We start from the raw sequence: 27,675 nt of genomic DNA on the forward strand, positions 1-27,675 counted from the left end.
TTTTAACAATAGATTTTTTAAGCTCTATACATTAGGATTCGCAAAATTTGAGTGACGCAGTTAAATTTAGTTTAACAAGTTAATTTTGAATATGCGAAAAAATAAATAATAATATTTTATTAATTTATTTTGATGTTTCACCCTTATAACTTTTACGGTTCTTCATTTTCATTTATCTCATGCTTTCTTTTTTCTTCTTTGACATAATCTCGAGAACTATCTCTTCCTTTTTTTTTTCCTTTGTACGTGATATTAAGAAAAAGAACGAGAAATAAAAGCAGAAGTGTGATATTAAGAAAAAGAACGAGAAATAAAAGCAGAAGTTCGATAGTCGGTGAATTTTTTGAGGCTCGGTTATTTAATTTTAAATTTCAAAAATAATTTTAAACTGATTAAATTGTTTGTTTCTTTTTCCTCTTTACAATCGTACTGGATCCGTCAAGGAAAGAAAGTGATTTAGACATCGTCAACGAAAGAAAATCGCTTTTTGCGAGCTAACATCAAAAGATAAGGTTTGATAAATTAAACATGAATGAACTATTTTTTGTTGCTTGATTACTGATTAAATTATTTGTGAATACAAAAAACCGTATTTACTTGATGGTTTAATATTTTTTAAAAATATAAAAAGAACATATGAACGCCGGACTTGACACCAGAGGCGCTAAACGCATCTCTCTAAAACACTTTAGGCGCCGGAGGTAAAACCACTAATACTGAGCGTGAGAACATCGTGGACACCGAACGCCCCATTAAAACCAACCAAAGGCGCCGGATGCCCCCTTTCAAAGTTTCAAATAATTATAACATATATACATATCATATAGCCGAAACTACGTACATTAATAATTATAATATATAATTATATCATGTAATATAAAAGTACATATATATATATGTATAAAAGTAAAAAAAAAAAGAAAAAAAAAATAATAGTAAGAGAAGAATATATTTTATTAAATTTAAATAATTAAAAAGTAACTAATTTTAAATGCAATAGTTAGTGTAATTAATAAAACACTAAATAAATAGTTGAAAATATAATTTTATATACCTTTTTATTGAATTTTTTTAAAATTTTCAAAAAATATCTATAAATATTCAAAAAGAATCTGCATTTTTTGAGGAGATAATTAAATAAGAACGTATACAGATAAAGAGGAAATAAAGATTTTTTTTTAAATAAATTGGAGTGAAAGATGAAAAAGGGGTCCATCATGCTCTCCGAACTCATTACCATACCTAACTAGTAACGGATATTCAATCTAAGCCGATTTGAGAGGAGAGATGTGGACTTCATCTGCATTGGGTCTTAAGGTAATGAACCTAAGTCGGAAATCCTATGTAAATTCCGAAGAATTAATGAATAATTAGCTAATAAATTAATTATTATTAAAAAATTTAAGAAATTAAATTTTAAAGCTTAAAAAAGTAGAAATAATTAAAATACAAATTTTAAGTTTTTAACACTAATTTTAAAAATTTTGACCAATATTAGACTAATAAACCAAATCAATTAAACCAGACCCAAACTGAACTCAAGGTCCAACATATATAAGTATGAAACAGCCACTCTCCCCCTTCAATTCATGTGATTCACGCTGAAATAATGGTGATGGGCACCAAGAGAAGAATCCTAACCCTCACTTCCAACTTCATTTTCCTATAACTTTCAATTCGAAACTCTGATTGACGAGCCGTTAGCGGCCACGTATTTGTCTTGGAGTCCTCTTCAATTCTAACTAAACATAGTGGTAAGGATCTTTAATTTTCGTACCCAATTCTCCCTTCTTTGCATTTCGCGAATTTGGATTTTAGTGTCGAGGAATTTTGTGATTTTGATGGTTTAGGGGTACTCTAACGGTAGATAATTATTGAGTTTTACCCCAATCATCAATGGGTAAGTTAAAAAAACTCTAAACCCTTGTGGTTGTCACATTTATGTAAACCCTAGTTATTAATTTGGTGAATTTCATGGAATTAGATTAGATTTATGTTAAATTAGAGGTTGAATCGGTGAATTGGAGAGCTTAAAATCAAGCTTTGGTGGCTGGAAATTATAGTACTTGATTTGGAACCTTGGAGGCTTGAATTGAGGTGTTTGAGCTTAGAAAGGAATCGGCCAAGGTATGATTTTGGTTTCTCGTAGTTAATGTTTAATGTCACGTGAAAACTTAGGCTAGAAGACTATAAGATAGGAATGAATTGAACGTTGGTCGTGTATAATCTGTTCCACTTTTGTTGCATTATTTTCTCTTTGTTGTAAAGTGTGTCAGACACTATATCCCATAAGTGTGTCGGGCACTATATTCCATGAGTGTGTCGGACACTATATCCCGAGAGCGTGTCGGGCGTTATATCTCAAGAGTATGGGAACACTTTAACCCGAAAAATGTGGCGAGCACTATATCCCATGAGTGTGGTGGACACTATATCCCAAGAGTGTGGATGCATGTCAGAGAGATGATATCTAGGTTAGCTATCGGGTGTGTCAGGTTCTGACAATTTAACCGACACGTGAGCTCACGACTAATAGGACAGACATACATTATGTGCATTGTTTTGCTTGAGTGTGCATTGTTTTAGTTTGTTTAATTGCTTTATCTCTACTTATCTGCTACTTGTTCTACTTGCTGTAACTGCTATCTATACTTGTACTTTCCTTGTTTGTTTTGTATGTGTTTGCAACTGAGAGATTCCTCATGCTGGTAGAGGTGACGCTGACGGTTATTCTACCGGATATTCGGAGGATTGTAAAAGACAGAAAGTGAATTGTAGGGCTAAAGTTAGTTTAGAAATGGAAATCCTTTGGGTAGATTACCAAACTTTATGGTTTAGTAATGCTTTGAAGTTTGATTTTGAATGTCAAAGTTCTAGGATTATCCTTGACTTTTCCGAGACTTTTTGTATTAACTATGCGCACACCTTCACCATGCTGAGAACCCCCAATTCTCATTTCATACATATAATGTTGTTTTCAGATCCAGGATGTGAGATATCACGTTGAGCTTATTGGAGACTCTTGGGATGCGAAGATCTACCTCTGGGATATTTGGTATTTAGAGTGTTATATATGTATATATATAGTATTCCCCATCTTATACATAACTTACATTTTGTCCCTCTTAAAGGTTGATTCGGGAAAACAAATTTTGTATTTTACCCTTTGGGTATTGTCGGGTTTTATATATATGTATATCTATACTCTGGTCGGCCTTGCTTCGCAGGTCAAGACTGTAGCTTGTTAATTGTATCTTTGGAACTCTAATCTTATATATATATTATCCTTTTCGTTTGATCTTATCTACCTTTATGCGTTGACTCGATCGAGTGATGTGTTTTTCTGTAGGTGTTTCGTTTAACTTTTCTTTCAAAACTCCTAGTTAAACTTCCTTTCACATATATTTATATACGTATTTTTGTTTTAGAGGTCGTAGCGCCTTGCTACTTCTGATTTACGTCCTAGGTCTAAAGTTCTGTGTGGTAGGGTGTTACACTCTAACAATGAGCCTATATTGATCTTATTTGCTTTGAGGTCTTACTAGATCCAAGTATATCTTGGATTAATATTTTAAGTTATTATTGTAACAAAATACTATACTATTAAATATTATAATATTTAGTATATATAAAAATTAGATATGCTTATAAGAGATTTTTTAATTTAAATTAAGAAAATTTTTTGTTAGCTTTTTTCTTTCTTTTAGTTTTAAATATTATTTTCTAATGTAATAAAAAAGTAAAAATAACAATAATCACTCATAATATATACATGACATTATGTATATCGAGAATTATTATATATGATAAATAATTTTTTATTTTTTATAACGATCATATAGTTAATTTATGTCTAAATTAATTAATTTTTATAATATATAATTTATTGTATAATTTTTTCTTTTAATATTTAATGAACTTAATATACAAAATGTTATTTATATTATTTAACATACAAAATAAATAACTTAAATCATCATTAATAAGTATAATAGTGTAAATATTTATTTATTTATTAGTATTAAAAAATATATAAATAGTATAAACTGATATTTTTTTAGTAGAAAAATAATAATAAAAAGTGAGTTTATAAAAAAATTTGGATGATAAACTAAAAGTTAACTGGCCATTTAAGGGATAACATGTGGTAAGTGGACTTATTATTATATATTTAAGGGAATGTAAAAGACTGTAAATGAAAGAAGTTTACTGCCAGGACAAAAGGGAAAACGCAATGTTTTATTTTCCGTATGGACCTTCGTAGTGATCGAACAAAATCTAAAAATTAATTACCTAAAAATCGCAAACCAAAAAATTTATGAGAGAAACAAAAATCCTTGCAACTTCCTATTTAAAGAACAATAAAATGTCTAAAAAGAATATAAATTTGGTTGATTCAGTGGTTAACTCAATAATTCGTTTAAATAAATATGGAGGTTTAAATTTCATCTTGTGCATACAATAATTCATTTGTCAGTAATAAATCTTTAAAAAAAATTCAGTACCATGGCAGATTAGTCATTGATCTGTCGAACAGGAGAGTACTATGATTTTACCAAAATTTTTGTTAACAATTATTTTTATATTTTACTATTAATTTTTGATATCAATACATATAATTTTAACATTAATTAAAAAAATCTTACCACTATTAATAAGTATAACAATTAATATATATTGATATTAGAAAATAATCTTACCAAATTTTTTTTATTTAATGTTAAAATAATATATTGATATCGAAAAATTAATAGTAGAATATAAAAATAATTGTTAATAAAAATTTTGATAAAATCACAATTTAATAATTAAAAGATTATTGAAGTGTATCTTAGAAAAAATAATTTAATTATTAATTTTTTAAATATTTTGGTAAAAATACAATTTAATCAATAAAAAATAAATTATTAAAGGGTATTTTGATAAACAAAATTTAATGACAAAAAAATTAAATTTTAGCTAAAGGGTGTTTTTGTAAAGAATAATTTATTTTTTCTTGAAAAATAGATAAAATTAACATTAGTTAATATAAAAAATTTAAAATGGATTAGAGAGGAGGTTTTTTAAAGTTATAAGGGAAAGAAATGTACATTTTATAAATAAAAGGAAAGAGAGTGTCATTTTAGCATCTTACAGAAAAGAAAAGTAAACTTTTCTCAAAAAATAATCCCTCACTTTTAATTTTTTAAATTTTAAAATCAAAAATAAAAAAACATTGAATTCATTGTTTACAGTGGAGTTGATTCCTTAAACTTTTCCTATCTCAAATGTGTAATATATACTTGATTTGTTCCTTTTTAATTAGTCACTTTAGTTTTATATTATACTTGTTTTATTCCTTTCAAAGAAGGAGAGGGAGTAGAGGACTACTCAAAAGGGGCAAAGTTTTCGAAAAGAGAAAAAGAGGACATAAATACAACCAAAAATATTAATCGTCTAATATTTGATACAATGAATAAAATACATAATATTTATAAATCTTAAATTTATTAATATTTATTTAAATAGATAGATATTTATTATTTTTAATTTTAAAATATTTTACATATTTAAATTATTCGTGCAATAGATGAGTAGAATTATTTTTTTTTTTAATTTGATTATAAATTTACACTATATACAAATTAAATATTAGTACATCATTTGATGGTGAAGGATGTGGTGCAGAATTTACAATCGACAAACTAACCGGCAAGTGCACTGGGTCGTACCAAGTAGTACCTCAAGTGAATGAGGTTCGATCCCACGAGAATTGATGGATCAAGCAACAATGATTGAGTGATTGACTTAGTCAGACAAACAGAAAATGGTGTTTTGAAAGTTCAATTGCATTAAATAGTAAATCAGAGAATTAGAAAAGCAAGCAGTAAACAAGTAGTGAATAATATATGGAGAAATAGTTAATGCTTCAGAGTTATCTATTTTTCGGATTGACTTTTCTTACTAACTATTTTAATCATGCAAGATTTAATTCATGGCAACTATAAGTGACTAAACCATAATTCCTTAGACCTTTTTAGTCTCCTCTAACATTCATTAACCGCCAATTCCTTTGTCACTTAATTCCAATTAGAGGGTGAAGTTCAATTCTAGTTTATATGCCACAAAAATCCTAATTACCCAAATATAAGAGGATTATATGTCACGTATCCCGTTAAGTCCAGATAATTAGTGATTTAGGAGAATATGTTTTCAAGCTGTTGTTCAAGTAAAGAGCTTTTCCAAGTTATACAAGAACTCAATTAGAACAAGGGTCATACTTCCGTTCCACCCAAATTCATAAGATAAAGAACGAAAACAATTCTTGAAATGTAAATCAGTACATGAATTAAAATAGAAAAATAATAGTATCAATACATACAATAGACAGAGCTCCTAACCTTAACAGTGGAGGTTTAGTTGTTCATGGTTCAGAGAGAAAAACTAGGATTAAAAAAACTGTAAATTGCGGAATGAGGTAGAAGAGAGGAGAAGAGCCCGAAGGGCTGATTCTTTTCCCTTTTATATCTAATCCTAATTAATGTAAAATATATTTCCTAAAAACTAACTAATAACTTTTCCTAATTCTAAAACTAATAAAAGTTTAAATCAAAATTAATTTAATTGATTCGTGCAGCTTTGGAGGTGAATGGGGACCACTTGGGTTAGAAGAGTTGATGCCGAACTTGGAAGAATCCAAGTTCGGCGTGGACTAGGCAGCAAATTCCCCTTTGAAGCATTGGTTGTGGCGCCAAACTTGACAATGGTCAAGTTTGGCGTGGAGGTTGTGCATAACTTCCCTTTGGAGACTTCATGCTGGTGCCGAACTTGAACTTCAAGTTTGGCGTGGAGGAGGTAGTGTGCATTCCTTTGGAGATTCATTGCCAACGCCAAACTTGAAGTATCTCAAGTTTGGCGTGGAGTCTTGCATGTGTTCCCTTAAGCTTTCTTGTTGTGGCGCCAAACTTGGAAGGATCCAAGTTTGGCGTGGATGAAGCAGTGATGACTATAGGGCTTGTAAAGCTTCCTGGCGCCAAACTTGGTGACTCCAAGTTTGGCTTCGAGCCTTTATTCTGTTGTAGCTCCACTTCTTCTTGAAAGTTCTGTCAAATTCGTCCAAAACGCTACCTGAAATAAACAAAATTGTACACAACTCAAAGTAGCATTCGTAGTGGCTAAAATATATTAAATCTTGACTAAACTTAGCAATTCAAATGCAAATTCACTAGGAAAAGACAGAGAAGATGCTCACGCATCAGGATGTGGTGAAGGAGCATTTCTAGAGACATCTAAATTGCTACATCCTAATCTATTTTTATCATTTTTGGATGGTGAAAATTTATATGTAGGTATTTTCATATAAAATTACTAGTTAAGAACTGTTAGATAATTTGATATATTTAAAATTCTTAATAAATTATTATTTAATGACTTTTAACTATTAACTTCATATGAAAACAACTATATGTAAGTATTTGCCTTTTTAATTTTAGGTAATACTTCGAAAAAAAAATAAACTGACTAAGTAAAATGAACAAATCGAGTATATATAGTGGGGATGCCAACAAACTAAGAATTGCTTTTCAGAGGTATGCATATCTGTAGAAAAAGTGTTAAAAGTCAACTGATATGGTTTTAGCCATACGACTTGTATGCAACTGATGCAACTAGAAAGTCATATCTGGAACTTGTGCCTAGGTAATGTCAAACTGCAGGGTATAAACCGACATGTGAACTCATGACCTACATAGGATAGACATGCACCATACTTTTTTGCCGCATATATTCCTTGATGTACATTCTATACGTGTGTGTACTTTTCTTGTTGTATTGTATTCTATATTCTTTATTCTCTGTTTGTTTACTATTTTTCTGTATTTTCTGTTTATCTACTAATTTCCTGTATTTTGTCTTCAGGTACGGTTATTTGGTACTAATAAAGAATTAATGAACTTAACTAACAACCCCAACCTTACTAAGAACTCCTCAATTTTTTACCCCTCTCCTTCGTTCTCCCTTCAAATGGAGCACCGGCGTCCCAATAATAACGTATGATCGTGCAGAGGGATGATGGATGATATTATGCATTTTGACGACGTTCAGCTTGACCCGAGTTTTGAAGACCTAGAGTGTTATTCCCTCGCCTTTGTAGTTTAGAGGGATTAGGAGATGTCTCTCACACACACACACACATACACACACATATGTAAATAGTTAATAGCTAGCTACTCATAGTGATGTTAATCAATGTGCGATGTATGTACATGAAAATTCTGATTCTGCTTTATCTGTTATTATCTGTGATTTTATCTTTGAATGTTTTTACTTATCGAACCAAATGTTTTCTAAGAAAACTTTTTCTGGCAAAATAACTGTGCTTTAATAACGAAACAGGCTCATATAATAAATATTAGTTACTAAATAGAAAAGCAAGTTAGTAATGCCTAGTTTTTAGTGTGATCATGGCATGCTAAAAATGGGGTCGTTACACATTTTCTAGTGACATGTTAGCATTTTTCATTAACAAAAAAGACTTTAGTTAGTTTGGTTATTTTTATCGAATTTAATTATTTTTAAAGATTTATTTACTGTTAGTACTTTTTGGAATTATTTTTTTGTGAGAGTTCGAATTGTTCTTAACATTTCTCATACAAACCCTTGTCAGGATTAATTGTCTATAATTCTGTTGTGAAAATGCTCTCAATAGTCGATACTCATTGGAGAGAGAGAAAGAGAAAAAAGTGATAACTTTGTTTGTTTGCATTTTACAGTATGTTAGTAGCTAGTTTAAGACTTTAAGAGTAGATAAATGATTCTGACTCAGTGGAATTTAGGTCATAAAAGTGGTGTGAGTGTGATGCCATCAAGTTATGTTTTCTTTTGAGTTTCGTGATTATGCTTTTGGACCCTTTGTATCATTCGATTTAAGACTTTTATTTCGAACTTGTTTCTTAAAAGTAAAGCACTCACTAGTGTGAATCACATCTTCCTCACAGAACCAATATAGTAAATAATAATAAATAAAAGTTAAGAAAGATGTATCAACCTATACTGTTCCTTTTCTTTTTCTTTATGCAAAATATGTTTGAGTAAGTAACCATAAGTTAACATGGTTAAAGAAGAACCTTTATGTTTTAAAAGGTTTTGTGAGAGGTTATATTGATTATTGAACGACCAATAAACTAATATCATCTATCAAAATAATTTAAACTTATGGTTTTGTCTAAAGATGTTGCTTATTTTGATTCTTGTAATTGGTTGGATAAATTGATTTATCTTTTTATGATTTTTTAAAAAATTAGTCAAATTTAGAAACCTAATTCTTGTTAGTCTTTAACTAAACTTTCATCTTATATTTGTTACTGTAATGTTGATATATATGAAAAATTAAATATCAACATGATACTGTAACAATTATTTAATATGGATACATTTTCATTGTATTTAATATAGCGTTTAAATTGGTTTATATATAAGATATAATTAGATGCTAATTTATGGGTTAAAATATAGAAAATATCTGAAGTTAGAATTTCTACGAGAGAGGATAAGGATGTGTTAAAAACATAAAGAGTGGAAATACTTGTGCATGCATAGTTGTGTGTTGGTAGAATTGAATGTGAAAATTTTTTTTACTAGTTTTTATTGTGAAGAGTTATAATTAATTATGCATCATTATACATCCGAATTCATGAATTTTTTTAGTTTGATCTTACAAGTTATTAATGGATTTTTTAGAATAGTATTCTTCTCTTTGGTAAATGAAGAAAACAAACTAATTGTACTTGTACGTGAGTTTTTGCCAACAAATTCGAACATAAAACGTTGGTAGAAGTATTTGATGAGATTACTGTCCAATTTATGATGGAGAAATATAATGCAACTTTGGATCAATTTGTTTTGCAAACATATCAACCATGATTAGTAAAGTGGTCATATGGTGTTGATAATATTTATTGGAGATTGAATTTTAAAAAGAACAGATTTAAGAACTTCATTCAATAATTCAGAAGGGTGGAAATTCAATATACTAAAATGAAGGAGTTCTGTCACTTTAATAATTGGAGGAATATAGTAAATAGTGAACATTGTAATAGAGTTACTTGGTTTTAAGTATGTTGTTTAACTAGGTGGTTTTTTTATTTTGTGATGTTATATTGGTGGCTCTTTGATGGCAATGTTGAATGGGAGACACTGATTTAGCAAGATATAGTTGTGATTATATGTTATATGATATTTTTAGATGTAACTCTAGTTTCTATTGAATTTTTTTCTCCTACCTTTTGGTGATTGAGAGCTCTAGTAACAATAAAAAAGGGTAAAGTATCGTTTTTGTCTCCAACGTTTGGAGTAAGTCCCAAAGTTGTCTCTAACATTTCAATTGTTCTATTTAAGTCCCTAACATTTTAAAATTTACTCAATGTTGTCCTGCCGTTAGGGATTCGTTAACAGAATTGACGGCAGGACAAAATTGAGACAATTTTGAAACGTTAAGGACTTAAATAGAACGAAAACGTTGGGGACAAAAACGATACATAGAAATAAATTTTAATTTTATCCTTCAATAATATCAATTTTTTACTGTACATAGTATTCAATTATTTTTTAATCACATTTAAGTAAATTACAGCTAATCACATCACTTTCATTCTAAATAAATTATTTTTTTATAATTTTACTCTTAAAGTAATGTCATTTTTTTATAAATAAATAAATTTTATACTTTCATTCTAAATAAATAAATCCTCCATCATCGCCTCTGCCCAGCACCGTCGCCGTGGAATCGCAAACTGAGGAGGAGGATGCTTCTTGCCGTGCACCATCGTCCCGGGAGTCAAGTCATCGTCACCGTCGCATCTGTGTTGTTGCTCTGCCGCGCTGGAGTTAGCCATTGTTGAAACTGGCGTGGACGATTCTGATGTTGCTACGCTAGCCCCGAGCTGCTGTGCTACTTTCGAAGGAAGAAGACTCATCGGAAAAACATCATTAGGGCTGCTGCTCAGTTGATGTCATTGTTGCTGTCTTGAGTTTGTTGTTAATGCGACATTGAGATAGGGGATATTTTATTAAATTAAATATTGTAAACTTTGAATGCTAAGAAGTTTACTGAATTATTGCAAATATATGAATGCTTGATCTGTGATGGATTTTGGATGCGGAGTAGATATGTGAATGGTTGTGTCTCTTGGTGGTTTTATGTGGTTTGAGATCTTTGTTAAAAGAACGTGTATGTTAGTGCGAAAGTTTACTAAAAATGTATTGGGTGTTTGTAATTGTGAAAGCATGTTTTGTTCCTCGTTTGAAATATGTTTGAATGATGACTTTGAAGACGCTAGGTAATGCTGATTTTGGTTTTTAAGATTGATTTTGAGTTAAGATCGTGATTGTGACTGAATTACTGAAAATTCTGATTCTAATTTGCTATGTTAGATGATGGTTATTGAACTGTTTGTTTGATTAGGTTGTGATTGTTATTAATTGAATATGCTAGTTTGATTGGATATTGTTGTATTGAATGTTAAAGTGAACCGTTGGTTACTAAACTAAAATAAAGTAGGTTGATTATTGAGAAAATAAGGGAGCCCGGAGGGGTGTTAAAGTCTAATTTTTAAGAGGATGTTTTGTCCAAATTTTTTTGTAAAAGTATACGAAAAAGTGATTTTGTTTTGAAAACCTGATTTAAATATGTATTTACATTAAGAAGCGAACTTTGTATTAAAAATCTGATTTACAGGCTTATTTTGAGAAATGACTTTGAAGTTGAATCTGATTAGCTTTTAGATTTGTAAAATGATTTGGCATTGGATTTGGAATGTCTCATTTATCAAGGATGATCTTTGAGAATCAAAAATGATTTGGTTGGGACCTTGAAGGGTGGCAAAGCCTGAATTTTAAAGGAAATGCTGCAAAATTTTTTATAAAACTTCGATGCCTTGCTTAAAGCGTTATTCAAAAGAGAATTTGATTTAAAACTCATTCTATTTGGCTTTCAGTTTATCAGGAAAAGTGTTATGTTTTAAGTTTATCCTATTGAGAAAGATTCTTGTTTTAAGTAATAATTTGAGCCATGTTTATTAAGGAAAGGAATTTTTATTAAACATTAAAGAAGTTTGGCTGCCTAGAAACTAAACGTTTTAAGGTATGATAAATGAAGGAATATGTGGTGATGTGGAAGTGTGAATAAAATAAGGTGATGCGAAGGTATGTTTAATAATATGGTGATGCGGAAGTATGAGTATGTAATTGGTGATGTGGAGGCAAAATCAAAAGAAAGAAAATGAAAAGCCATAAATGAAAGAAATAATTGAAATGGATAAAGAATCATGAAAATGGAATGTGAATGGGCCTTGTGCCAAATTGTTAATGTGGAAGTGCCCGCCTAACGGATAGCCTAAGGTTGCTAATGCGGGAATGTTCGTCTAACTGATAGCACTATTTCTTACCGTGATGCCAAGATATCCTAACTGACACGGTAAAGAGACCATATTCAGGGTTCGCCCCAAGTAACGTCGGGTTGCGGGTAGACAACCGATGCATGAGCTCATGGCCTGCGTTAGGGATAGACATGCATCATGTTGTTTGCACATTTGCATTTGGTTGTGTTTGCTTGTATTACTTCTCTGTGATTGTGCTGTTTGACTTGTTTGTATGTTGATTTGGATCTCTTACTTGCGCTATTAGTTTGCGAATGTATTGAGGTGTTTAAGAATTGATGTTGTGATTGTTGAGAATTAATTATGTGGCTGAGAAATAGTTAACATGACAAGTTTTGTGAATGAGATTTTGTTTTAAACTCAGAAATTTAAAGAAAGTGTTTAGTTATATAAAGTAAAATTTAAAAGTATTTTCAGGGGTTGGTAAAAATATAGTTTTCTTGAGTAAATAAATTATTTGCATTTTAATCTTTATTTTTACGGCATTCTCATTCCCTATTGAGAAACGTGTGGTTTGTTCTCACCCCAAAATCTTCTACCCTTTCAGTGACACAGGTTTGAAGACTTAATTTGAAGCTACAGGCGATTATTAGTCTTATTTGAGTTAAGTTATGTGTTGAGTTGCTTTCATAGAATTCATTCGCCTTTGATATTTAAGATTTTATTTTATACAGAGGGATAGGAATTGTATCTGAATTTCATTTGAATTCTTTCATATAATATTTATTAATATTAATAATTATGTGATTATTATTACTTGGTGTTCTTTGATATATGATTTTAATTAATAAAAACAAAATTTTTTGACATTTCCTTAAAAATTGAAACGCGGCATCGACGTAAAGGCTAAATATTAAATAGATAATAAAGGAAAACAAGTTAGTACCGCCTTACTTTTGGTACAATCATAACGTACTAAAAGTTAGGGTGTTACACTAAAATGGGCTATAGATAGACAATTTATGGAGAATCATATAGGTAAATAATATTAATGGAGTAATTGAATTAATAATTGATCTGCTATTTTTTTTACCACAATCTCTCTATTCTATGTCATTTTGCTCACTATTCAAAATTTTTGGTACTCCTCTTTCATCTTGTCCACCAAGTTATGTTTTATTTGTGTCTTGTCCAATCCAAGTTTTTTCTGCTTTGTTCTTGAAAAAATGCTTTAATGCATTTAAATATTATTTTTTATTTTGATTTTTTTTATTTAGTTAAGTGTATGTTTTAATATGAGTGAGTTGTTGGTTATGAGAAATTGTCTTAACTATAACCACCCAACTAGACTTACACTTTTTCGGATAAGGCAAATAGTATATTTGTCGTTTATTTTGGGGTAAAATGAAAGTGATGTAATGTCATATTTCTTGTTTACATTCATTTCAGTAATGTTGTAATCTTTATACTTTTGCGTTCCGTTCACAAGTTTAGATCAAACCACTCATATTTAAACAAATATTGTGTACGTAGTGTGACAAAAATATTGTAATTAAATTATATAGTCCAACACACTGAACCAATCAGAATGACCACTATCTGTGTCTCTGCAGACCTAAACTCCAGTATTATCTATTTTTTTTACCCACTAACCATTAAAAAGAATGAATTGATAATCTTTGACGTTGTAAATTGGATTGCTCATCTATTTATTCATTGGACCCCAACTAAATACAACAAATTTGGCATCCGTTGTGTTATATAGATTCGACCGAACATATTCTTTGAACCAAGGTGAAAACTTATTAAGTGAAGAATCAAGAATTGTTTCTTGGAATAACGTATGTAGAAATAGTATTACAACGAGATTAATTATCTAAATGAGTAATACTAATTTTTGAAACATATAACAAATTATTTAAATAAGTCAAAAAATTTATGTCAAATAGGGTGAAATCTGGTCACAATCGCAATACCTGTAGATGTGCGGCCTCGACTTTCTTCTAGTCTAACTAGTATTCACTTCCCGCGCCTAGCGCATTTCCTTCCTAAACATTGATCGGGTATTTTCGTCCACTCAACGAGAATTCTCCCTTATCATTGTTCCTACCAATTTTAGTTCTCCAGGTTTCAACATGTGGCTCAAAATAGAAGAAACAAAATGCAGAAGTCTCTTTGGCTAGAATGCCTTGCATATAAATCCCTCGACACGAACTCTATTTTTCATAGTTTGCTTAAATGACCAATCAATTTTTCGAAGGGATACATCCATCGAAATTGGACTGATCCACACATTCTTGCTTTATAAGACAAATGAATTGATAAGTGTTCCATCTCACAAAAAAACTTAGGAAAAAATATCCTTTCTAAGTTACACAATATCATGCGAATGTTCTTCTCCATCACTAAAATATCATCAATTCTTAATTTGGTAGCACACAATTCCCTAAAAAACTCACTTATCTTTGTGAGAGATTTTTAGATGTTAATGAAAAGTTCTCCAAAGGCAATAGAAAGCAACAACTCTAAAAAAATATGACAGGCATAACTCTTCAACCCAACAAGCTTACCCTAAGCGACATTTGCACATTTACCCAAGATAGAGGTGTAACCGTCAAGAAATCTCAAACTCCTAATCCACATACAAACATTCTGTCTTTATTTCTTTGTTAAAAGCGTACACAACCTTTGACTTAGACCATCATATGTTATCAAGCCTTTTTAAATTCATATCAAGTTGTCTGCAAATTTCAATCAAATCTAATCTAATCTTATTATTATCCTTGATTCGATCATTATCCATGATTGTGTAGATGATGCTATCAAACACTTTTTTTTAATATACATCACATCTAGGCAATGGCGAACCAAATTATCTTTTCACTAAGCCAATTCCCAAAAGATACTTTGCTTTGTCTAGTTATGCTCTCTGCCGTAGACCAAAATTCACAACCCTCCCCCATTATCGATGATGCTCGAGATACGACTAACACGATGTCAAACCTCTAAATCACTCGAGCGGATGGGGGCCACTTCTCTTTTAGTTTTATTCTTCCTAAATGAGTCTTTGTTACATCGAAAAGGATAGTCAAACTCAAAGAATCGACAATAACAATCAAACGATGAATTCTTACTCCCATTATTCAGCCAAAATAACTTCGTATCTTCCATGCAAGTGGGACACGACATCCTCCCTTGAGTAGAACAACTCGACAACATCCTGTATGCAGGAAAGTCATTGATGATCTACATCAATGTAGCATGCATTTGAAAGTTCATTTTAGTTGAAATATCATAGGTCTCTACTCTTAACACTCCGTAATTCATTTAGCTCATCTACCAAGGGTTGTAGGAACACATGAATTCCAGCTTTAAGGTTACTTGAACTAGGTAGTATACAAATTAGGAACATGTATGGATCCTTCATACACATTTCGGGAGGTAGATTATAGGGAGTCACTACAATAGGCCAACAGGAATATGTGTTACTAAAATTAGAGTATGGTGCAAATCTATCAGAACATAAAGCTAATCTTTCATTCCGAGGCTCGCTGACAAAGATAGAGTGAGCCCGATCAAAGTGTTTTCAAGCCTCTCTCTATATGCCGGATGCATCAAAAATCATTGTCTCTTCTATTGTTATAATGCCATATCATATAAGAGGTTGAACTCATGGATGCATACAATCTTTTTAGCCTAGGAATTAGGAGCAAGTAGTGAATTCTTTTTAGTAGAACTATCCTCAACCTACGTTTACCAATTCTCTCTCTCTCTCTCTGTGTGTGTGTGTGTGTGTGTGTGTGTGTGTGTGTGTGTGTGTGTGTGTGTGTGTGTTTGATACCTCAGTGCCTAGAAAAATTTACAAACAGTGAGTTCTACATCCTAGTTTTGAAACTAGCTTCTTTGTCTCATAATGGTTACGAAAGATCCCAATAGTTCCGTCTAGTACTGGTTGACGGCTCACTTATCAAATGACTCTTGGGTGTGATTTGACTCAGATTTAATACTCATCATTCATACATAAACAAACAACTTAGAGCGAACACAACCCTCAAACAACGGTTGTGCGGAAGACTCTAACAAATGATAAAATCTAGCCGCATCCAACTTAGGCTCCTCCTCGACACTTTTTCATAGCTTGAACCCCAACTACATCAAAGACTATATTATTGTATCTATCTTGGTTACCCTATTAATTCATGTCTTCCATATTTGTTTCTCTTATCAAATTAACCATCCATGATCGACCCTCAGGCATATTGGCAATAAGTGCAGACCGATTGATTCCTTACCCATCGACTTCTCTGTGTTCAGTCCACACCCAATGCCCATCCTTGAACCCATTATGATAAAGGTATAGGGTTATATCCGAAGCCCCTAGCCACTTAGTCGGCTAACACTTATATCATGGAGACCTAGATACCCCTTGAAACCTATAAGGTTCCATGTTGAATACATAAGCAACAAACTGATTAACCCTCTCAAAGAACTTAGGTTTTATTTCTCTTCCCTTATTGCCTGTTATACCTATCATACATCCACAAATAATGACTTGGAATCATTTTGCCATAAACAACTTAGAATTTAACCAACAACACGACTTAATTATTATTTTTTTTTAATTTTGATAGAGTTTCAGCTACAATTAGCAACCTCCACCAAATATAGTTTTCACATCTTACAAATCAAATATGTGGTTACACAATTTTAACTAAAATTCAGCAGAGTTTTTCCTTAACTCAGATACTTCCACCAAAAAGTTTCTTAGTTTAGACAATTTCAACCATATATTAAAACAAACAAATATTCAAGCAAACATGAAATCCTAGCTGTTCTAGTGTGCATCCCCTTATTACTCCGCAATTTTCTAGTAAACAAGGGTTTTGTGAACCTGCCACTAGGCAATCTTCTTCCACTTCCGTCCTAAAACACTATCTTAGAAAAAGTAAGTCTCGTATAAAACTTAAACAATTAACATGTCTTGGAAAGAAAACCTTAGGTCAAAATCCGACGGTAAAAGGCATGCCATTTTAAATTGAATTCGTACCATCTGTCAAGCTAACCGTCAGAAAATCCAATAGTAAAACTGCCGGTAATGGTCATGTCAAATCTGACGGTAAATCCAATAATTTCTAACGCAGTTCTTGTAGTGAAACTCACAAATCAAAACCAAGAAGAAGAAAAATACACAAAATAAAACTATAATTGTGTAGCAAATTTCTTCAACCACATACCTCATTTTAACAATTTCAACTATCGAAATGATGCACCAGGTATCTTGAACACATCGTCCAAATTTAAGCATAATACAACTGTTAATAAATTTGTAGTAGCTGATTTACTCCACAACTATTGCTTTCCACACTCTACTTCCATACCTCTTCTCCCTCTGCCTCTCCGCTGCTTCTGCCTCTCCCTCTGCTCCATCATCTTCAGAATGTGGTCCTTTACTAACTAAAATTTCCTCACACCCTAACTGACCCCTTTCTTATGCTTCTCATTAGTGGTTGTGAACAGAACCGAACCAATGGCACATGAGCCTTCTTCCCCTAGTGGTTCTTTGAGATTCAAAATGGTCGATAAAGTTTAAGCTGTGATTCAAAAGAGTCTTGAACGTATTGTTTTCATTTTTTGCTTTTTCATCCTTCACTAATTAATCCTACAATTTAGATTACTTTTGAATTAGATTAGACATTTTTCAGGGTTTGTTATGCTAATTTTGATTCAATTGTTGGTTGGTTCATTTCATTTTTGTTTGGACAGTTCCAAAGGTGAAGTTCTTGAGGCAATGCATGGAAGAAGCCGGTTGTGCTGTGAAGGATAATTTTTTCAGAGATGTTGTTTGCCAAGGGAGGAAAGGCATGGCTTACTTTGCTCTTGGTCACGGGGTACCTATTTCCTTTTAGGCATTTACATTTTATTTTTCTTTTTAGGCCTGTTTATTCAAATTCAAAATTGCTATGTACACACCCAAAATTAGCCACAAAAAATTTGCTGTTCTAGTGCGCATCCCCTTATTACTTCGCAATTTTCTAGCAAATAAAGTTTTGCGAAGGCACCACTTGGCAATTTTCTCCCATTTCCGTGCTAAAACTCTATCCTAGGAAAACTAAGTCCGGCATAAAACTTAAACAATTAACATGTCTAGAGAGAGAAAAACTTAGCTCAACATTACCGTCAAATTTTTTTTACGATAAAAGGCGCACCATTTTAAATTGAATTCGCGCCATCTGTTATCATCATATTTTTGGACGGTTTTTCCATTCTGATGGTATCGCTAACAGCTCAATAAAATTGTTAAGCTAACCATCACAAAAATTCAATGGTAAAACTGTCGGTAATGGTCCTCTCAAATCTTATGGTAAATTCGATAGTTCTAGCACATTTCTTGTAGTGTAAACTCACAAATCAAAACTAAGAAGAAAAATACATAAAATAAAACTATTATTGTGCAGCAAATTTCTTCAACCACATACCTCATCTCAAAAATTCGAACTATCGAAATGATGTACCAGGTATCTTGAACACATCGTCCAAATTTAAGTGTAATACAACTATTAATAAATTTGTAGTAGCTGATTTACTCCACAACTGTTGCTTTCTACATTCTGCTTCCACCCTTCCTTTCCCTCTGCCTATCCTCTGCTTCTGCCTCTCCCTCTCCCTCTCCCTCTGCTCCATCGTCTTCAAAGTATGGTCCTCTACTAACTAAAATTTTCGTAAACCCTAACTAAACCCCTTCTTACACTTCTCATTAGCATTTGTGAACAGAACCGAGCCAATGGCATGGGAGCCTTCTTCCCCTGATAGTTCTTTGAGAGTCAAAACAGTCGACGAAGTTCAAGCTACAATTCAAAAGAGTTTCGAACGTATTGTTTTCATTTTTTCCTTTTTCATCCTTCACTAATTAATCCCATAATTCATATTACTTTTGAATTGGTTTGGATGTTTTTCAATGTTTTCTCTACTGATTTTGATTCAATTATTGGTTGGTTCATTTCATTGCTGTTTGGACAGTTCCAAAGGACAAGTTCTTGAGGCAACTGTAAAAGATAATTTTTTTAGAATTATTGTTTGCCAAGGGAGGAAACACATGGCTTATTTTTCTCCTGGTCACGGGATAGCTATTTCCTTTTAGGCATTTACTCTTTTTTTCTTTAGGTCTCTTTATTCAAATTCAAATTTGCTATATACACACCCAAAATTATCCACTAAAAATTAGTCGTTTTAGTGCGCATCCCCTTATTACTCCGCAATTTTCTAGGAAATAAGGGTTTTGCGAAGGCGCCACTAGGCAATCTTCTTCCACTTCCGTCCTAAAACTGTATTTTAGGAAAAGTAAGTCTGACATAAAATTTAAACAATTAACATATCTAGAAAAAGAAATCCTTAAGTCAACATTACCGTTGGATTTTTTCAACGGTAAAAGATGCGCAATTTTAAATTGAATTCACACCATCTATTACCGTCAAATTTTTGGACGATTTCTCCATTCTGACGATATTGCTAATAGCTCAACAAAACTATTAAGCTAATCATCGCAACAATCCAACAGTAAAATTGTCGATAATAATCGTGTCAAATCTGATGATAAATCTGATAGTTTTTAATGTATTTTTTGTTTGGGTAGTTTCAAAGGTAAAGTTCTTGAGGCAACACATGGCAAAAACTAGCTGTGCTGTGAATGACAATTTTTTCAGAGCTATTGTTTGCCAAGGGAAGAAAGGCATGGCTTATTTTGCTCCTGGTCACAGGGTACTTACTTCCTTTTATGCATTTACATTTTATTTTTCTCTTTAAGTCTCTTTATTCAAATTCAAAATTGCTATGTACATACCAAAAATTCACAAATGGTGTACATCAACCGATCCGGCCCGAAGTCTCGGTCTGGACCCAAAACATGTTGGAACCCGTTGGCTTGGTCTGATCCAGAGTAAAGAAATGAAACTTAGAAGTTAAAACCAATGTTCTGAAATCGGATCGAACTGGTCAGTTCAACCGGGTTAACCGGGAATCAATCACCTGATCGGTCCAATTGACCTCCAAAACTAGCTTGCAAAAAACCGGTAAAAAAACCGATCAAACCGGTAAACTGGCCGAACTGGTCAAATTTTTTCAAAGACCGGTTTTTTGCTATTGGCCCGAAATAGCGTCGTTTTGACGCAAAAAAAAAAAAAAAACGAGCCCACTCAGCCCAGTACCCGACCCGGTAACCCCAACCCCTTATGCGAAGACCTCATCCCAAATCCCCAATACACTCACCAACCACTACCCAGCACCCGAACCCTAATTTTTGCCTCCAAATTCCAGTCTTCATCGAAGTCCATCAAAGGCCACCATCCTTACCAATCAACCACAGTCGACGCCGGCTCAGAGCTGCTGTCACCGGGCAGAAGGATCTCCAACGGGAGGAAGAAAATCACCGTTGCGGATCGAAGCTGTTGTCAGCGGCGTCGTCGGTTGGTCGTCTGAACTCCGAAGCTTCCTGGTCGACATCGTCTGGTCGTCGGAAGCTTTTCTGTCAACGTCGATGGGCATTTGTTCTGCCGCTGTGAACTAGACGCCTTCTCTGCATCTGTTCTACCTCTCTGCCGCCGTGAGTTTCAATTATTTTTTTGAGAAAAGGACAAATAGGTCCCTGACCTTTTGTCCCGCAGATATTTTTGTCCCTGACCATTGAAAAATACTTTTAAGTCCCTGACCTTCACAAAACTTGGACGGATCAGTCCCTCCGTCCAAATGCCTCCGTCAGGGACTGATCCGTCCAAATGCCTCTATTAGGGACTGATCCGTCCAAGTTTTATGAAGGTCAGGGATTTAAAAGTATTTTTTTTAATGGTTAAGGACAAAAATGTTCGCGGGGCAAAAGGTCAGGGACCTATTTGTCCTTTTCTCTATTTTTTTATTTTATTAATTAACTATATGAATTGATGCAGTATTTTTTATCTAGGTAATTATATGAATTGATGGAGAGTTCTACTGATTTAAATTCAGTTAATTTTTTATTTGGTTAATTATATGAATTGATGCAGAGTTCTTTATTTGGTTGATTCAGTTCTTCTATTTCTTATGTAATTTAATTTTGAATTCTGAATTTTGCTGTAATTGTTGTAAACTTGTAATGGGTGCTGTATGCCTGTATGTAATTCAATTTTGGATTCTGAATTTTGCTGTAATTGTTTAATTCAGTAATTTGTAATGGCTTGTCGTCGTGATCGTGGGCTTCTGTCAACGGGCATCTTGAGTTCTTGGGTTTTTGTTTTTTTTTTCAATTAGTTTTTTACTCAATGAGAAATTTAGTCCAGATTTGAGTTTAGATGCAGTTCTTCTTTTGAGTTCTTCTTCTGCTTTTTAATTTCTTTTTATTTTGTTAATTATATAGGTTAATCATTCTGTAATTCTGAATTTTACTGAATATAAATTTGATATAAGTTTAATTTTGGGACTCTGGATTTTGAATTTTGCTATATTGAATTCTGGTGAATTAGCGGTATGAATTGCTGAATTTAATTATATTGAATGCTGTATAAATTGTATGAATTTTGCTGTCATTTTGAATTTTGCTATAGTTGTTGTAATGGCTTAAGTTTTTATTTTGCTGTCAATCTGAATTTTGAATTTTGCTATAGTTGTCATTCTGAGATTATATATTATATATTGAATTTTTTATAATTTTATTTTATATTTAATTAAATCGGTTCAATCACGATTTGACTCCGATTGAACCGTTAAACCATTGAACCAGTCACTCGACTGGTTCGATGACCGGTCCGGTTCTCGCAACCTTGGTTAGAACCTAGAAGGCTACCTCAACCGGGTCTGGCCCTATATCGGATCACCTGGACTGACCCGGTGAGGATGCATAGTACTCCAAAATTTAGGGCGCGCACAAGCACTGAAGACAGTGAGGCACAACCCTGAACCTGAACCCCCCTTTCTCTCAGCACGCAGCCACGCACCCTCCTCAGTCCCCTCACGCACGGCGCCATCCTTTCCCTCAGCCCTCTCGCTGTCTTTCACCAGCCACCGTCACCACTCGCCACCCTGAAAAAAATTAGTTAGTGATGGTATTTGGTGTTCTGATTCTTGGTCTGATTACCAGTAAACTAAATATTTGCTCTGATTATTACTTGTTTTTTTTTTTCTGATTTGTTCTTAATTTAGTTGATGTGGTTATTGTTGATTTTTCTGATTATTGTTATTATAAGGTCTGATTATTGTTCTGTTTATTATGCTGTTTAGTGGGCTGAATTTTTAATTTGTTACTCATTATTGCTGAACAGCATTTGATTTTTCTTTGATTTTAACTGTGTAGATAAAGAAGAATGGGAGGAGGAGATAATTGTATTCCTGCACAAATTATTTAGGAGAACAAAGTAATGGATACTGCTATTGATACTGCTCCAGCTCCTGATGCACCACAATGTTGCTATTGATTCTCACCCGGTTTTCACCCGGTGTAATTGTAGCCTGAATGTGTATAGATTTCACGTAAACATAATTTGATTTCTTTTTCTCATTTGCATCTAAATAGTTTACAAAATTGTAATTTTAACCATTACCATAAGCCCTCTTCTGCGCTCTCCCTTCACCACTGTCGCCCCCCGCTCTTCCTCCTCCACAACTGTTGCTTTCCACACTCTGCTTCCGCCCCTCCTCTCCCTCTGCCTCTCCTCTGCTTCTGCCTCTCCCTCCGCTCCCCATCGTCTTCAAAGTGTGGTCCTCTACTAACTAAAGTTTCCTCAAACCCTAACTAATCCCCTTCCTACGCTTCTCATTAGCATTTGTGAACAGAACCGAACCAATGGCACAGGAGCCTTCTTCCCCTGGTGGTTCTTTGGGAGTCAAAGCGGTCGACGAAGTTCAAGCTATGATTCAAAAGAGTCTCGAACGTATTCTTTTCAGTTTTTCCCTTTTTTTTATCCTTCACTAAATCCCACAATTCAGATTACTTTTGAATTGGTTTGGATGCTTTTCAGTGTTTGCTCTGCTGATTTTGATTCAATTGTTGGTTGGTTCATTTCATTGTTGTTTGGACAGTTCCAAAGGTGAAGCACTTGAGGCAACGCATGGCAGAAGCTGGCTGTGCTGTGAAGGACAATTTTTTCAGAGCTGTTGTTTGCCAAGGGAGGAAAGGCATGGCTTATTTTGCTCCTGGTCACGGGGTACCTATTTCCTTTTAGGCATTTACATTTTATTTTTCTCTTTAGGTCTCTTTATTCAAATTCAAAAATGCTATATGCACACTAAAATTAGTCATCAAATCAGATATTGTGTTTTTGTGGACATGTGTTGTTTATATCATTTTCAATGTGTATTTCGTATTTTATCATGTATTTTATCTTAGTGGCTAATTTTTTGTTGCTTTAAATGGTAATCTTGTTGAATCTACTATAGGATTGGGATCACTGTTTGGTTGCAGATCTTAACTATTAATTTTGGAGTGCTTGTACAATGCTTTAATAATTTGTTTTCTGAGAGGGAAATGATTTAAATATTTGTCGAAGGCGCTTTCCAAATTAATAAGGTGGCCATGGCTTCCAAAACTATATCAAGATTCAAGATCCAATGCCTGTTCTGTATAAACTATTTAAGTCAAATGAAACTTTTCTTGTTTGCAAAGAAAATAAGGCGCCGATACTAGTGCATAAACTATTTGTGGTCGATGCTTCTTTTTGGTTATGTGGCAAGATTTGCAACGACCTAACATTCATTTAATCCTCCATTGGAGTGCCTTTGATTGCAGATATTTGTGTGCAGCAACCATGTAAGATTTCAAGATGAGGTCAACCAGTTGATAATTCATGAGCTAATTCATGCATATGATGATTGCCGTGCTGTCAATTTACATTGGAATAACTGTGCTCACCAAGCTTGTAGTGAGGTGCCTATCCTGAAGTGTTTTCCCACCAATATTAAGTTGAATGGGTTTTTATATCTTATAACTTTCCTGTCCAGCGTTTCTCACAATCTGTTGAAACAGATACGAGCTGGTCATTTAAGCGGCGATTGTCATTTCATGCGGGAACTACTTCGTGGTCATTTCAAATTGCGAGGGCATGAACCGGTACACTTTTACTTTTCTCTTCTGTTAATACCTATCATTTATTTTTTCTTCCAATTAAATCTTCCAATAGATTTACATTCCAATAGATTTACATCTGAGTTCTGTAAAGTCTTCCATAGAAGCATTTATCTCAAAATTTTATAAAGTGCACTTGGTGCTGGAGGGGATCAAGAATGCAAAATAAATCACTCGATGACTTAAATCTTTTGAAACATATCAAAACATAAAAATGAGGGTTCCTTTATTATTATGATTATTGGATGCCAAAGAATATTCTTGCTACAGTTTAAGCCTTCTTCCTTAGTCACCCATGTAAGCTACAATGGATTATTGCACTATAGGTTCATTAACCAGTAACCAAGTATATCTGATAACTTGTCATATGATAAATACATGAGATATGATCTGATCAATACAAGTACAAGTTTCAGCCAAGTTAGTAAACAGCTAGCTTTAAAATGATAGGCCAAGTTGCCAGATCAATGATCAAAGACATCCACCATTTTTTAAGGATGGTATAAAAAATTGTTTGTGATCAATGCCAGTGCCATATCTTCCATGTTAGTTATTCCAAATTCCAATGCAAAATAATTTGCAACTTATGCATAGTTGTAATTTACTATCTAGTCCTGTCTTCACTAAGGTGATTCATCTTCTGTTGAATATTTATTTGTTGGTTGTTAAATTAGTAGAGTGGGTCGAAAAATGCAAGGATAGGGAGTTAATTACAAGAGGGATAATTTGAATTCAAATGGATATATTGCTCCTATTAGACCTAACTACATGTATTGCTGGTTTTGCTTTGACTTAGATGAACCAAAGGTAAGCTTAGAAGTTTCACATTATGAGATTGAAGTAATCTCCTAGGCTCTTATGCTCAAATTGATGTTCATTAAACCTTAGTGAAGGGTAACAAGAGGATAATATCATGTGGTTTAAAGGCAAGTGGTCATTGGTCTGTGAATTATGGTAAAGATTAGATTTGGGAGTGCAAATTCGTTAGCAAATAATAGAAATATGGATTGGCAGAATTCAAATTCTGTAGGGAAACATAATTGACAGTGTTCCTGTGACTGATAGTGCTCCTAATATTCATACCATCATCATTGCATGTAAGTGAACTAATAATTTGTTTTTGAAAAAAATGTTCCGATGATTGGCTGAGGTGAAGAATGGAACTTTAAAATAAACAATTATTTTTAAAAGTTGGGTACTATTTTGTATTTTATACTACATTAGAAATGTTATGCAATTCTCTTGTTGAAGTTTACTCTATGTTCTAGAGATATGTAATGTTATTCAGTGCTGATTTAATTTAATGTATTGGAACTTGAAGGAGTGTATTAGAAGAAGAGTCTTGTTATCTTTGTTTTCAAACCCCAATTGTGTTGGTTCAGCTGCCAAGGATTCAATGGAAGATGTATGGGATATTTGTTACAATGACACACAGCCATTTGATAAAGCTCCTTAAGAAATTGCATGGATTGGTAGTGTTACCATTTTAGCCGACCCACCTAGTGGGATAAAGCTTTGTGATGGTTGGTAGTGTTACCCTTCTTGCTATTCTTTCTGTGACCAACAGTTTTGGAGGGAGACCGGCTTAATGACCAATGTTGAGAATTAATTATACAAATCATTGAAGGCTTGTTATTGTTATGGTGTAAATTTCAATAAATTTTTCTCTGTTCAACAGATCTTCTATAATTATTTTAGGGTATATGCTCAATTTAATTCTTTTATGATTGACTGAGTCATTTTAGTTTAAGAAATTGTCAATTCGGAGTCAAAAGTCCATCAAATAGTTTTCCGTTAAACAGCATGACTGGTGATGCGAATAGTTATAGTAATGCCAATGCTGGGGCCCATCCTCTTAATAGGCACTACAAGCATTAATTAGCAATTCACAATAATCACAGTAGCAATATGGCAAAGTAATATATGTGTACTCTATTGACAAATGAAGTACTCAATTGATATATAAAGCAAGAATCAATGAAACAGTAGACCGATACCACCCTGACTTCAAGGGAGGTCTGCACTATCAATTATCAAATAGCAACATAATTCCTATCCTTTTCTTGCACTATAATTCCCTTTTTATATCACAACTCATTTTCCAATCTGTTGTAACTAATTGACCTTAGCACAAGCTAATAATTTTCTGTGATGCACCACTATTTACTTCTCGTAACCTTTCATCTGTATGGGTGGTTTTCTCATCATTTTGTTACTTGGGTTTTCTATATAATGATTTCATTAGGCTGTTTCTCCTTTTTTTTTTTTTTGGTCCCAGCATTGGCATTATTATTACTATTTGTAGGCATACAAAGAATTGTGTTTAGATATTCTAAAGTGAAAAAATTAATAAGTGATAAGTAAGGTAATCACTATTGAATTTGTAATTTTATGAAATGTATGTTTTATTATCTTAATTTAAGAGTGATTAATTATTACTTTACTACTTTAGTCATTGCATGATTAATTTTCAAAAAGTTAAATTACTCTATTAGTCATTAGATTCTATAATTTTTTTTTTTAAAATTTACAATAAGTTCTTACATTTTAAAAGTTTTTCATTTAGCTTCTATACTAAATTTAAATTTGTAATTAGACTATTTTTAACCGTAAATATTACACAAATGTTTTAATTCATATTTACCACTAATAAATATGCTAAGTATATTTATTAAACTAAACTTTTTTTTTGTGTGACTAACTAAACAGTTTTAGAACAGTAATAGTGTAATTATAAATTAAAAATAGGTGTAAGATTTAATTACAAATTTTTAAAATATAAAAATTTAATTATAAATTTAATAAAATTATAAAGATTAACAGTCTAATTTAACCTTTTGAAAAATCTTACCTTCTTTTAACTAACATCTCTCTCGTGTCCAATATCGTTATTGTATCACAATATGAATGGAATAGAACAAAAGCTTTTGTTTATCCTTGAAACAGTTAATTCTAGTAAGATGCAAATGTGTTAAGTGTCACATGACACAAAAGGATTGGTACTAATTTGGTTATGTTGATGTCATGCAACATGGCACTCATGTAACACTTGTTGGTAGTCAAAATTAAAATGATTTATGTGAAATACAGGAGGCATAGGTCAATCTTGTGAGTATGTATGTGGAATATACATTATTACATTATATAATAAAGGGGAATTTTGTCATTTTGTTATCCAATTTTCATTTACTGTTTTGATTTTGTATTCTTCTTCGGAACTTACTATTTTGCTTCTGCATT

General features: G+C 32.6%; 1 protein-coding gene across 4 annotated transcripts; it reads left to right on the top strand.

Moving 5' to 3' along the window:
• The first annotated feature begins 22,209 nt into the window (after positions 1-22,209).
• On the top strand, positions 22,210-26,159 carry LOC112727143 (mitochondrial inner membrane protease ATP23-like). Of its 4 annotated transcripts, none has more exons than XM_025776784.2 (6): positions 22,210-22,420; positions 22,669-23,245; positions 23,394-23,518; positions 24,100-24,237; positions 24,337-24,420; positions 25,757-26,159. In XM_025776784.2, the coding sequence occupies exons 2-6, from the start codon at positions 23,158-23,160 to the stop codon at positions 25,889-25,891; spliced, it is 570 nt and encodes a 189-aa protein (XP_025632569.1). In that variant the 5' UTR covers positions 22,210-22,420; positions 22,669-23,157; the 3' UTR covers positions 25,892-26,159. The 4 variants fall into 4 exon arrangements, with proteins under 4 accessions (XP_025632569.1, XP_025632571.1, XP_025632570.1 ...); XM_025776786.3 differs by having other exon boundaries at positions 25,818-26,159; XM_025776785.3 differs by having other exon boundaries at positions 22,248-22,410.
• Positions 26,160-27,675: the final 1,516 nt, after the last annotated feature.

This window comes from Arachis hypogaea, chromosome 12, assembly GCF_003086295.3.
Source record: "Arachis hypogaea cultivar Tifrunner chromosome 12, arahy.Tifrunner.gnm2.J5K5, whole genome shotgun sequence".
Taxonomy (NCBI): Eukaryota; Viridiplantae; Streptophyta; class Magnoliopsida; order Fabales; family Fabaceae; genus Arachis; species Arachis hypogaea.

What these genes read in the sequence shown, in the direction of transcription:
- LOC112727143 (XM_025776784.2), top strand. Translation starts at nt 23,158, where the DNA reads ATGGCACAGGAGCCTTCTTCCCCTGGTGGTTCTTTGGGAGTCAAAGCG. An exon ending in CTCACCAAGCTTGTAGTGAG is followed by an intron (nt 24,238 to 24,336) that starts GTGCCTATCCTG and finishes CTGTTGAAACAG; the next exon opens with ATACGAGCTGGTCATTTAAG. An exon ending in AATTGCGAGGGCATGAACCG is followed by an intron (nt 24,421 to 25,756) that starts GTACACTTTTAC and finishes TGGAACTTGAAG; the next exon opens with GAGTGTATTAGAAGAAGAGT.